The 14,472-nt window shown below is 35.1% G+C and overlaps 1 protein-coding gene across 1 annotated transcript in view; it reads right to left on the bottom strand.

The window, feature by feature from the left end:
- UGGT2 (UDP-glucose glycoprotein glucosyltransferase 2) overlaps positions 1-14,472 on the bottom strand; it is a 166,037-nt gene that overhangs the window by 122,743 nt on the left and 28,822 nt on the right. Inside the window, exons 7-9 of the mRNA XM_080660862.1 lie at positions 8,183-8,255; positions 5,668-5,768; positions 1,791-1,890 (exon numbers count right to left, since the gene is read on the bottom strand). Of these exons, the coding sequence (XP_080516988.1) occupies positions 1,791-1,890; positions 5,668-5,768; positions 8,183-8,255 (274 nt within the window). The remainder of the gene's footprint in view (positions 1-1,790; positions 1,891-5,667; positions 5,769-8,182; positions 8,256-14,472) is intronic.

The following is a 14,472-nucleotide window of genomic DNA, read 5'->3' as shown; positions in this document are numbered from 1 at the left end:
GGGGCACGGAGGATGGGCCGAGACCTGCCCTTGTGCCTACTGCAGCCTCGTGGCCCACAGTTCCTTTCAAGGTGCATGAATTTGTGCACTGGGCCCCTAGTAAGTTATATAATACTGATAATACTTACTTCACATATTCACTCCTGAATAGCTTATAAAAGTAATTTTTAAAAGTAGGACTATTATTTGACTTAACTCCTAAGAATCTTAGTTATATATCTGTCAATTTTATGCACACAAGAAAATGATTTAAAATTTAAAAGACAGTAAACACAAAGTTCTGCTTTAGGTACAACTCAAGCAGAAAGGTGTAACTTAAAACAATCCACAATAAGTGTGCATAATCTCCTAAAAGTTAGTAGCATTTGTGAGAAATCACATAAATTTGTTAATGCAAGTTTTTCATTAATTTAGAAAATATTTTATTTCAATAAACATTTACCAATTGTTCACCGAGTGTTTTAGAGTTATGCTCAAGCTTACAATGTAGCCATTAAGCAGTGTTAGCATAGTTTGTAAATTTTTTTAATAGCCAACTATGAATTAAAACTAGAGTGTAGCAGCTGAACCCCACAATAGTGGTACTAACTTACTGTCCAAAAGCGAATCAACTGTCTTCTTAAAACTAAAATTATTTTAACTTTATTTGTATTTAATCGAGTAATTTCAAAAGCTACTCTTAATTAGGAGCAATGTGGCTAAACATCATATTTATACATACATACATATTTTATGTTTCATAATACTGACTTCTCAAATTTTTGACTGTTTAAATTAAAATTGAAAGAGTCATATCAATATATTCATTCTTAATATGTAAATAAAGTGACAAACCTGTGTACTGTCAGGGTACCATGAAAAGGTTCTTGGTATCTTGTGGCCAACTATGTACTCTTTATTTATCTTACCAAGGTAAAGAATATCTAGATAACATTCAGTAAATTGTACTGTGGACAAATGTACAAAAGAGTGTTTAAGACAAATAGAAGCCTAGCAAGCATGCTGAGAGCCCAAGGATTCCTCTCAACAAAACACTATTGTTTCACTTGTCACATGTTGTATGCATTCAATATAAGCTGATTTACTTTATGTTTTACTGGTTGCCTGTAATTTTATATTCTGTCATTCCAGGTCTAAATACAAATGCATCGAAGTCCTATGATTTTGTCAATCCTTACAATACCTGGAAACCTGAATTATCTGTATTGTTACCTTTAGATATGCCAATGTATTATCTACTGAACTGAAAGATGTGTAAAATGTAACAGTAATATTTTCAGAAGTAGTTCAATTAGATATCCTATTGGCAAAAAGTATTCCATAAGCTATTCCATACAATTAAGACCTTACTACTTATTTGGAATCTGAAATGGCAAGAAGATTTGGCTACACATTGGGCATAGATTTATTTAGAATAATACTTTTCAACATCCTCCATGGTGAACAGAAAAAAAATTCCCTTTTTATTTACTGCTTAAACAAACTTTTTCTTGGATTGTCATGTCTCACTGTTTATATTTAAATATATGTATGTCTAATGAATTATTTTTTTCCTTTCCATTTGCCTCTAATTCAAGAGTTCTATTTTGCAATACATACACACATGCATATACAAGCCAATATTCTGCTCCGGTAAAAAACAACATACATAACACAGAAAGATCCTGATTTCATAAATACTATTTATACTAGAACTGACATCATTATGTTAAATGAAACCAGCTATTTTAATAAATTTTATGTAATGGAAAGAATTCTGGTCATAATCAAACTAATAAACTTTACTATACCTGGCTTTTATGGGGAAGTTCTGTGAAATGTCTTTCATTAACTTTAAGGCATCATAAACTGGAGTGGCCATTATTTGAGAAGCTGCTTGAAAACTAAGATCTAGAAGGGGAAAAAAAAAACATTAAAAATTTTAGCATAATGCCACACCTTTATAGACATTTCCATGTAATGGAAGTAATTTACTCAACCCTTCTGGCCATATATTCTTATATAGACATGAAGACACCCTTATATTTAACATTTTTCAAAAGTTTTAAGTGGAAAGGTATCATTCATTCCTACTAAGGTAAACTTTACACGTTTATAAATCAGTAATTATCATTTAATACTTAATATTTGTTTTCCACAAATTATAACTTCAAAAAGAGATATATGAAAAGTAATGTGGATGCAAAGCTATTTTTTTCTATTTTTAGGTTAAATAGACAAGGAAAGGCTTTGATAAAAAAGAATGACAAGAGGAAGGAAAAAAGTTTAAAGAACCAATTCTGAAAAGAACTTTTAGAAGGACCCAATGTGTTTAACTCAGTAAATACTCTTTCAGTATTGTTCTACTTTTATAATACAATAAAAATAAAATCCTAAACTTAGCATTATTGTACTTGAAATGACAGTTCTATGAAAGGAAAAATGTTTGTGGCTTACTATACGCAGTCTTCAATATGCCAGAAGCAAAGTAGAACTTAAATATTTTCACACAAAAAATGTACCTCATATAAAAGTGCTCCACAAATACTGATGAATGAATGAGTGAATGAACAGTAAAATAATAAGACCCTTTATGTTATGTCTCTTATTATTCTATTACTATTAAAGGCATTATAAGCAACATAATTTTTAACTGGTGTGCATACATTTAGGAATATATGCTTTTTTAGAAGAGTCATTACTTATATGGTTGATATAACAACTTCTTTTGAGAGAAATATATGATCAAAGATGTTGCCTAACAGCATTTGGCTGCACAATGTTATACTAAAAAACAGTACAATATAGTGGTAAAGAAAGAATTTAGGCTCTAAAATGAGATAGACCTGCTTGTTTTAGGTATTTTTGATAGGTGCTTAATTATTTTTTGTGTCCATTTCTTGAAATTTCCTCATCTGGGAGAGTGGGATATCTATATTATATGAATTTAAGAAAATTAGGATAATGCATATAAAGAGCCTATTATTGTACTAAACACATAGTATTGGCTAATATTTTTATCCTCATTAATCAACATCATCAATTACTATGACCATGGACAACTATCTTTTACGCAGGTTGATAGCACAACTAGTCTTCTAAAACTTCTTATAACATGAGTGTACTTCCCTTTCACAGGACCATTTTTCTAATGTAATTTATTTGAAAGCCCCTGAAAATTCACTTATGAAATCAGAGTGCAAATAACAAGAAATTAAATAACAGATTCTATTAACATTTTTGCTTTTGTCTAAATTGTTCCATACCTAGATGATTCATAAATTGCTACTTAAGGCCTACACTTTGACTCTAAAATCCAGACCCATATTTTAAATGCCTTCTTGGTTTTACCACTTGGAAACTTCAACAGCAGCATGGTGAAATTGTGATAGTTCCGCTTCATCTCTGCCCAAACCTGGTACTCTTTAGTCTTCTATTTTCAGCAAATATCACCACAAAATTGTCCCTCCATTGGGCAAACCATGAATATAGCTGTTGTTCTTGATATCTCCTTCTCCCTGCCATTCCATATCCAATATCTCACAAAGATTTTTTTATATTTTCTCTAAATAACCCACCCTCAAATTTATTCCAAACCCTCCTCAAATTTCAATTCAATCATCACTCTGGAAAAAGCCTCCCCTCTCTGTTCCCTCTTCCCTACCCCCACCACACCAATTCAGATCTTCTTGGCATATACCCTTCATAATCTATGTATCTTTACTTGGCAGCACTTAAAATGGTACTTTCTATATTGGTTTTTGAAATTATTTCTGTTTATCTAAGATCCTTTGAAGGAAACATGGTTATCTGTTTTAACTCTTCATTTTATCTTCAGAATTTAATATTTTTCAAAATGTCAGCTGGAACCCATGAGTTAACAGTGAAATCAGGTTAATGAGTAATGTGATATTTTTTCTAATGAAATATGGTAAAATAAAAGAAAGTTTTGTTGGAGTAGATAAAATGTAGTAAACATACATACTGTATGATGAAGATTTTTATTTTTTGATTTTGAGAATACTTATGTATTCAGACATTATACACTTGTATATGAGTCTCGATGTAAAGTATATTTACTACTATGTAGGTCTCAGCTCAAAATTATGAAACCATGGATGTAGGGACATGGCTGAAACCTAGCAGACAATGAATTGTGTTAAATCAATCAAAAAAAAAAAAAAAAAAGAAAAAGAAAAGTTACTGATCACTCTCTCTTTCTTGAACATGTGTTTCCTTAGCTTTATAATGTACTCTTCCATTCTCATCCTCCTGCCATGTCTTCCTCATGGGACCCACTGTCCACACGGAGATGAGCACCACAGCACCCTTCCTTGTGCACTGATTTGGTCACTCTCCACTCTCAGTTAGCACCCCCTCCTTTTAAACAACTTGATGCTATGATTTTCATCTTTTAAAATCCTCTCCTTTTAGCTTAAGGACTTTATATTCACCCCACAACTAGCCCTTGTCATCTGGATATGTCACAATCACTTTTAAGTCAATCATTGTAATGCCATTCTCATTATTTCTGGGCCCTATATTCAACAAACAAACCTGCTTCCAGGCTTTATATTCTCTCAAAGCTGGAAATATTAATGCCATTTTTAACTCCTTTTATCTCCTAAATATTTGCCAAATCCAGCTCTCCTTTCGATTCCTCTACTATAGTCATGGTTCAACCCCTCATTACACTACTTCAGTGATGTCTTAATTAGGTTTTTTTGTTTCTAGTCCATTCAAATCCCTTACACAGAGACTATGAAGGTTAATTAAAAGTAAGCTGACTATGCCTATTCTCTGTTTACAAGCTTTCAAAAGCACTCTGTCAGCTATAATTTCTAAAATATGGATCCCTTGGAGTACATTTTGAAGAAAAAGAAAGTAGACTGGGGCTTGCCTACAGATGGAGGAATTGGGAGAAATGAGAGTGACTGTTAACATGTACATTATTTTCTCTTTGGAGTGATGAAAATACTCTAAATTAACTGTGGTGACAGTTAAAAATTCTGATAATATACTAAAGTCCATTGAATGATATACTTTAAATGGGTTATGTCAGTTATATCTCAATAAGCTGTTATAAAGTTTTAAAAGTTGATGAGAGATGTGATGAAAGTTATGGATCACACAGAAAAACACGACCCCATGACCTACTAAAAATTACAAATAATAAAAAAGTACAAGCTGAAAGGAGTTATTGTTTAATCCAAACTAAATTTTGGCCCCAAAATATCTGCTTATGGGATACCAGCACAGAAGCTGTTCTAAGCGAATAGTAAAACATGCAATAGTCAGTCTATTAAGATCCAAATTTTAAATAGAAGAAAACTAAGGATTAGATGTGATTTCTCCTGACCTACTAGTTAGGAATTTTAATCAATGTTATAGATTCCATGAAATGTGATTTAATATAGATAAATCAGTGTACACTTTAAAAATGATTAGACAATATCAAATAACTACACTTCATATAATTTTAAGTCTTATAGACATAAAAAATATAATTTGCTTGATGGATAACATTTTTATTAAATATTTTCACAAGAAGTAATGTAATAATTTATATTATTTACATAATAATAATTACTTTCTATAAAATAACTTATATCATCATGTTATATAAAAGATTATTTAATAAAACAGAGATCAGTTACCAAACTGCTATGTTAAAGTAGAATACTGTACCTTGTAGTTCCCAGACTTTCAAAGGCATCATTTCCTTGCTACTCTCAATCAGGTATTTCTGGAATGCTGTCAGATTATCTCTGAGATCTGAGTATCTTTCTCTGCATTAAAGTAGTCAGTAATGTTAATTATCAGCACCTACTATAAATCACTATTTAAGCAGTATGCTTTTGAAATTAACTCTTCCGAATTAGTTACAAACTAATAGTTCATCATTAAAATAATAAATCATGATGCAACTATATCCACAGAACTTAAAAATAAATAAGGAGGGAGATATATGTCTATTTTTGTCAATATATAAAACAAAACAAAACCTCTCTCAATTGTTAACATGCTAACATTACCTAAAAGGGTCCCAAGGGTGAGGGCTGAATTATTAGTTTTTATGTTATATACTTTTTATTTTAACATTTTATAAATTAAAAGTATTGCTTTTATAGTTTAAAATAAAAAATATTTTATAAGGGAAAACGTAAATGCTCCCTATACAATCTTAGAGCTTACACTATTTCTGAAAAGTTCCATGTATAAAATGTATAAAAAATATAAGATAATTTTGCCTAATATTAAACACATCTAGGTATCTTTTAGAGAATGCCAAATAATAATGTAGTAGAATGACATTTTACTATACATACAATCTAAAGTATAATCTTCTATCTCTCATGAAATCAAGACATGGTGTCATTTCAGATTTAAATAGAATTCCTTTTAAAAAATACTTTAGCTACCATCACAACTTATAAAATAGATAATTTCAGGAGTAAAGAGAAATGAAGATATTAAAAAGTGAAATGAAAATAAACATATAGAACATATATACAGAAATGCATTAATCTTATAGATAACAACAAATAAATATACTACAGTGTCAATATCTTGCAATGATTAAAATGTAGGACCACATATTGAAAATGAATCAAGACTGACTATAACTGGTCTCATAATGAAAAAGCAACAAAATTTCAGAAAAATTCACTACAAATTACATTAACCCCCTCATTTCTCAAAATTGTAAGCAATGGAGTAATATTAAGTTTATCAGAGATATTGTTTTTCATATTTAATAATGATCAATAATTTTCACTGCTAAATTTATTTATGTAATTCAGGTCAAAATACAGTATTCATACAATACCTTAAGGAAAAAACTATTTTTCCCTAAATCAATTGAGTAATGGTATAAGAACTAACTTTGAGTATATCCTCTTAAAAAACTAATATCCCAGGATTCCAAAGGCTTTTTGGAGGATGCACAATTTATTCCCATAAAAAGGTATGTTTAAAAAAGAACAGAACTATAGATTCTAAGATGTTGAGACACAGCTGAAAATGAAATAAAAATGTTTTTTTATCTACTAAATAAATACCTTAATTTGAATAAATCCATTTTGCAAGATGCATTAACTTTTTAAGGCCACTAGTATACCGCTTGGCCAATACAGTTTAGAGCTGTAACCCAGTCATCTGTATAAATTAGCATAGTCTCCAAAAATGTTCCCCTCACTCTATATGGTTATCTACTCACCAGAGTAGATAAGTGTCCTAAGTGTCCTTTATGTAATATTAAACATGAACTAAAGATATTAATAAAATCAGTCCTTTTGTTTTCATTAATTTTGCCTTTATATTGGAATCATAAACTTTCTCTTCTTGTAAATAAGAGAAAATAATAAAGCTACAATGATCGCCATTCATGCATATTCAGAGAGTACTCACCATCCTACTCCTGGTCTTCAAACAGTAATGCAAGAAAAAAAGGGGGGCACAACTTTAATTGTTCAAAGTTTACTTAAACATGGATATGAAATTAAGATGAGACATTAAAAGCTTTTTAACATGGGAATCTGCAGCACAGAAATTTAGGGGAATAAATTATTTTCTCTTCTTTTGAGGAGTAAAAATTACAATTTTTTTTTCATGATATATCTATATATATATATTTTTTTTAAATCTTCACCTGAGGATATTTTTCCATTGGTTTTTAAAGAGAGTGGCAAGGAGAGGGAAAGACACAGAGAAATACAATGTGAGAGAAACACATCGATAGGTTGTCTCCTGCACGAGTCCTGACCAAGGCCTGGGCTGGGGAGGAACTTGCAACTAAGGTACGTGCCCTTGACTGGAATCAAACCTGGGACCCTTTGGTCCCTAGGTTGACGCTCTATTCACTGAGCCAAACTGGCTAGGGCTCATGCTAAATATTAACCATGATTTTTGTAACCTATTATATCTATAAAATATTCTATAAGTTTTGATTTAGATTTTTTGCCAGAGATAACTTCGATCATTTTCAATTCCTATTGTCTAATCATACATAGACTGTTGAATTAGTAATTACTTTTCAATTTTGTGCTTTTTTGTATTAACTGTGTATTACTTTTATAATAAAAACAATGATATGTGTATTTTTAAAATGTGAAACATAAGCCAACAGAGCATATTGAATTAATTCCCATAAAAAACACATTTAAGAGTATATTAATATAATTATATTTCATTTCAGACTTACTTTAGTTTCCCAAAGAAAAATCCTTGAACTTCATTTGTTTCAATCTCACCTTCTATGGTGGTATTAGTCACAGCTATATTTGGGAAACAAACCAAAATAAAATAAAAACATTTTCAGAATGGAAAAACAGTACTCAAATATCAGGAGACTTCAAAATAAAACTGAATGGCATTTGTTTTACTTTGTGTTTCCTTCATGATCAGCTTAATGATACCTGCACGTGCACATGCTTGCATTCCTGATTGTGCACTCTTTATTTATTTATTGTTTTTAAATTGAATTTATTGTGGTGACATTGGTTCACAAAACCATGCAGGTTTAAAAAAATAAAATAAAATAAAAAACCACACAGGTTTCAAATGTACAATTCAACAAAACCTCATCTGCACACTGTATCCTGTACCCATCCCCCAAAGCAGTCTCTTTCTGTCTCCATTTATCACTACTTTGCCCACCTCCACCTTTTATTTCTTCTTCTTGTCTAACTGCAATGGCTAAAACTTCCAATACTATGTCGAACAGGAGTGGTGAGAGTGGGCATCCCTGTCTTGTTCCTGTTCTTAGGGGAAATGGTTTTAATTTTTGCCCATTGAGTATGATGTTGGCTGTGGGTTTATCATATATGGCTTTTATTATGTTGAGGTATGATCCTTCTATTCCCACCTTGCTGAGAGTTTTTATCAAAAGTGGGTGTTGAATTTTGTCAAATGCTTTTTCTGCATCAATTGATATGACTATGTGGTTTTTATCTCGCAATTTATGTGATATATCACGTTTATTGATTTGCAGATACTGTACCATCCTTGCATCCCTGGGATAAATCCTACTTGGTCATGGTGTGTGATCTTTCTGATGTACTGCTGGATCCGATTTGCTAGAATTTTGTTGAGGATTTTGGCATCTATGTTCATGAGGGATATTGGCCTGTACTTCTCTTTCATTGTGTTGTCTTTATCTGGTTTTGGTATTAGGGTGATGCTGGCTTCATAGAATGAGCTTGGAAGTGTTCCTTCCTCTTGAATTTTTTGGAATAGTCTGAGGATAGGTTTTAGTTCTTCCTTGAATGTTTGGTAAAACTCCCCTGTGAAGCCGTCTGGCCCCGGGCTTTTGTTTGCTGGAAGCTTTTTGATGACTGCTTCAATTTCTTCCATAGTTATTGGCCTATTGAGATGTTTAGATTCTTCCTGATTGTGTTTTGGAAGGTTGTATTTTTCTAGGAATATGTCCATTTCCTCCAGGTTGTCCAGTTTGTTGGAATAGAGTTGTTCATAGTATTTTTTAACAATCCTTTGTATTTTGATGGGGTCTGTTGTTATTTCTCCTCTTTCATTTCTGATTTTGTTTATTTGGGTCCTCTCTCTTTGCTTCCTGGTGAGCCTGGCCAGAGGTTCATCAATCTTGTTTATCCTTTCAAAGAACCAGCTCTTGGTTTTGTCGATCTTTTGTATTGTTTTTTTTTTTTTTTTTTTTTTTTGTCTCAATGTAGTTTATCTCCGCTCTGATCTTTATTATTTCCTTCCTTCTGCTTAAACTGGGCTTTTCTTGTTGCTCTCTTTCTAACTCTTTGAGTTGTAGGGTTAGGTAAATTATTACCATTGTTTCTTGTTTTTTTGCAGTAGTCGTGTAGAGCTATGAACTTCCATCTCAAGACTGCTTTTGCTGTGTCCCATAGATTTTGGATTGTTGTGTTTTCATTGTCGTTTGTTGCCAGGATATTTTTTATTTTGATTGGGTGTTTGTTTCTACTTGTCTTCCAAATTGCTGATTTGATCCTCTGCTTCATGTAACCTACTATTTATTTCTTCTAGTGTATTCTTCATTTCTAACTGGTTCTTTTTTTATGGTTTCTATGTTCTTTTTCATGCTGTTAAGTTCTCACTAAATTCTTTGAGCATCCCTATAACCATTTTTTGGAACTCCATATCTGGTAAATTGTTTGCCTATAAATCATTTAGTTCTTTTGTGGAGATTTCTCCAGCTCTTTCATTTGGGGAATGTTTTTTTGTCTTCCCATTTTTGTTGCCTCTTTGTGTTTGTTCCTATGTATTAGGTCAATCTGCTATGTCTCTGTAGGATGGCTTTATGTAGTAGGTGTCCTGTAGGACCCAATGGTGCACTCTCCTTGATCACATGAGCGGGGTGCTCCAGGAATGTCCCTTGTACAGGGTATGTGAGCCTTCTGTTGTAATTGAATCTTGATTGCTGTTGGTCTGTTCATGTGTGGGAAGGACCCTCACGCTGGCTGATTTTGAGGATTGACTCCAATCACAGTGAATGAGCTGCAGTATAGGTATTGATCACACAAAGCATATTTTGCCTCAGCGGGGTCTGATGCCTGCTAAAAGCTCTCTTTAGACATGCCTCTTGTGGGGCCAATTAGAGCCTGCTCAGATGTCATCTGAAGCCACTGGGTATATCTGTTCCGGGGCCTCTTGGTAGGGAGCTGGTGCAGGTCAATGCCAGACGTTGCCTGTGAGTGGCCCTGGGCATCCTGTTTGAAGTTACAAGGCAGTCCACAGTTTGTGGTTGCCTCTGCTGGGCCTTGGTGTGCATGAAAATGACAAAGCTTCACACCAAGGCCAGCTTCCACCAGCACCAAGCCCAGGGACTAGTCAAAAAAAGGCCCAAGGTACCCCAAGATCCGCCACTGGTAGTACTCAAGTTGCATGAGGTAGGTTTTCAGTGAATCGCCAGGTAGGCATGAGTGGTGTTTACCAGATTGATACATGTTTGAGCATGGTGGCAGTGCTGGTTATGAGGCCACTCAACCAAAGTTCTAGGGCATAGCAAGTCTAGCTGTACCCCTCATGGATGCCCACAAACCTATTTGGTGAGATGGGGTCACAGGGAGTTGTCAGGGTGAGGCCAGCAGAATTTATCAGGCCCAAACAAACTAAGGGAAGGCTCTGCACCAGTCTGGTGTGGGAGAAAAAAATGGTCCAGGTCTTAGAACCACACAACTCAGCCTATCCCACAGTTTGCCTGGAGCCTGAGCTCAGCAGGGTGGGGCCCCAGTGGGAGTCGGGAGGGTGGGGCCACCAGGAGCCCAGAAGAAGGAGATAGCAGATATCCCATGCTGGGGAAGCTACCAAGCTCAGGTTCACAGGAAAGTGGGGGGCATGGCACTGGCTCCAAAGCCATACAACTCAGTCACTAATACCCCCTGAGCCTGCCTGGACCGCTACACTCTGGCATGGGTAGTTGAATCTTCAGCAGGGTGCAAGCTCCAAAGGATGGGGCCACTGGGAGTCTAGTGGGTGGGGTTATTGCATTCCCCGAGGCTAATGCCATAAAGAGGAGAGTGCTGCACCCAAGAAAGATGGCATCCGCTCTGTGGGTGAAGGACTCTATCAGAGTCCAGAATGAGATTTTGTGCACTCTCTTTTTAAATGGACTTTATTTATTAAATAGTTAACCATTAAAAAATGTTCTGTTTTATAACCAGAATGATAAACCAAAGGGCCTGCAACAAATCTTGAATTGAGATCTTAAACCAGGAAAGAGATCCAAGCCCTAATAAATATAGTTTTTGCACATTTCTCATGCCTTTAAAAATAATCAAGAAATCTTTAGAAAAAACTCATAGTCTCAAAAAATAAAGATGTAATGTCTTATATTCCTATCCCTTACCTTCACTTCTTCTTTACTTACCAATAATAGCAATATACAGTATAGTGAGTGGTATATACAAAAGGCATTTGGGATTATAAGAATTTGTGACTTCTTACAACATAGGGTTGCTCTCTAACAGAGTCTGTCAGAGCTAATCAAGTAAACTCCTTTCTTACTCTTATGAAGGTCTGAATCTCTAGAACTACAATGAAAACCTTTGGTGCTTTGATGTAGTCTTCCTTTCCCTCCTTTTCATTCATCAAGCAAATACATTGACTGGCTACTATGATGCCTAATGCCTGCTGGGATAGACCTCAGAAATAGAGACACAAACTCCACTTGGTGGAAAAGGAGAGAGACAAATAAACAATTTTAATAGAGTATGTGAAACTTTTCTGAAAGAAAGCACAGGCCCTATGGAATATAGAAAAGGACAAATCATCCTCTGACAAAACAGGAAAATAGGCAACCATCTCAGAGGTACTGACTGGCGTATGTCTAAAGAAATGAGTAGGCCTTAGATGAAATAAAAGAGGTGGGAGAAAGGAGGAAGGTGTCAGCAAAAGGAATGGCATATGCAAAGAGTTGAAAGTACTCTGTAGAGGCCATAAAGGCTTCGCATGGAGTCACACATAGATGTATCCAGGGAACATGAAGTTATTCTGTATAGTTTAGTGTTGCAGGATCATATGATATAAATGAGAGAGGGCTGAGGGAGAGTGATAAAGCAGAAAGAAGCCAGTGTGTGAACAGCTTTCTTTACTATGCTACCGTGCTTGAATTCAGGAGGGAGGTTACAGGGAGCCACTAAGTGATTTTAAGCAGTGAAGTCACAAAGTCAGATTTTCATGACAAGAAATCCAATCTGAAAGCACTGTGGAGATTAAACTGATTAATTTATTTTGGAGGTTTGGGGGTTGAGGGTACTGAAGACCAAAGATCAGAGAGAAGGCCAGTTAGAAGCTGATACATGTACACAGAGGAAAAAAAAGTAACTGAACTAAAGGAGTGGCAACTAGAATGGAGAGACAATATATTCCAAATCCTATATAATAAAAGCCTAATATGCTAAGTGTCTGAACATTTGTTCGACCATTCGACCAGACGCTATGATGCGCACTGACCACCAGGGGGAAAATGCTCCCACTGGTAGGTTAACTTGCTGCTTCGGTCCAGCCTATCAGGACTGGTGAAATGGGCGGGACAAACCCTGGAGCTCTCCCGTGGTCCCTCCCCGGCCCCAATTGTGCACTGGTGGGGGCCCTCAGCCTGGCCTGCACCCTCTCGCAATCTGGGACCCCTTGGGGGATGTCAGAGAGCCAGTTTCAGGCCGATCCCCACAGGCCAGGCCAAGGGACCCCACTGGTGCATGAATCGGTGCACTGGGCCTCCAGTATATAAATAAAAGGGTGATGACAGAATTTAGTATGTAATTTGTAATATAGATAATACATGTAATATAGATAATACATGTGATCACCTCACTTTTCATTATTATTTATTATGTTTTTATCGTGTATGTTTTTAGAGAGAGAAATAGAAACAGTGATGAGAGAGAAACATTGATCAGTTGCCTCCTGCATGCCTCCTACTGGGGATTGAGCCCAAAAGCCCAGCATGTGCCCTGACTGGGAATCACACCTTGCCTCCTGGTGCACGTGACAATACTCAATCCACTGACCCACAGCAGCCTGACATCCCCTCATTTCTTAAAGAAAATTCTACAAGCTCAAAGAAAGGTTGAAAATGCCTTATGTTACTATACTAGTATATGTTACATATGTCTTAAAAAAGAGTAGGCATTAAATAAAATTACTCAAATAAGATATTAAATTATATAGCATTAAAAAACTACTAGAAGCCCAATGCACAAAGATTCGTGCAAGAATGGGCCTTCCTTTTCCTGGCTACTGGCACCACCTTTCCACTCTGGCCCCAGAGCCACCTCATTCCACTCCGGCCCTGACTTCCCACACTGCCCAGAGGTCTGGAGTGGCTGGGGTGGTGCGGAACACCTGCAAATGCAAATTAACCCGCCATCTTTGTTGGCTTAATTTGCATACTCACTCCTGATTGGCTGGTTGGTGCCACGAAGGTACCGTCAATTTGCATCTTTCTCTTCTATTAGTGTAGATATATAACCATATAGAAATGTATAAAATCTGAATGTTATTTCTACTATACTTTTCCTGCAACTCTTTCACAAGATTTAAATCACAGTTATACAGATCTTTATTGGAAACTCATTCAGTAGGAGCACTCAGAGCTAAGTCTATAATCAAGGCAGGGCTTTCAGGACCAGATCCTGAACGGAAAAACAAAGTTGAAGCAGAAGCCACATCAGAGAGCATATAAAAAAATTTAAAACTCTTAACCAAGAATCAGATATAAATTTCTGATGAATGAGGTAATAAAAAATTTTCATAAGTATATGAAACTTCTTTAGTTTTTCTTTGATCTCCAGAGTCCTTCGTTTAGAGCAATGGTTCTCAGCCTTTCTAATGCCACAACCCTTTTATACAGTTCCTTGTGTTGTGGTGACCCCCAACCATAAAATTATTTTCGTTGCTACTTCATAACTGTAATTTTGCTACTGTGATGAATCGTAATGTAAATATCTGTGTTTTCCGATGGTCTTAGGCTCTATAGCAGCGGTTCTCAACCTGTGGGTTGAGACC

Source organism: Plecotus auritus, assembly GCF_963455305.1.
Source record: "Plecotus auritus genome assembly, chromosome: 3".
NCBI classification, from domain to species: domain Eukaryota; kingdom Metazoa; phylum Chordata; class Mammalia; order Chiroptera; family Vespertilionidae; genus Plecotus; species Plecotus auritus.
The sequence above is the reverse complement of the archived record's forward strand: the minus strand, read 5'-3'. Positions and strand labels throughout refer to the sequence as shown.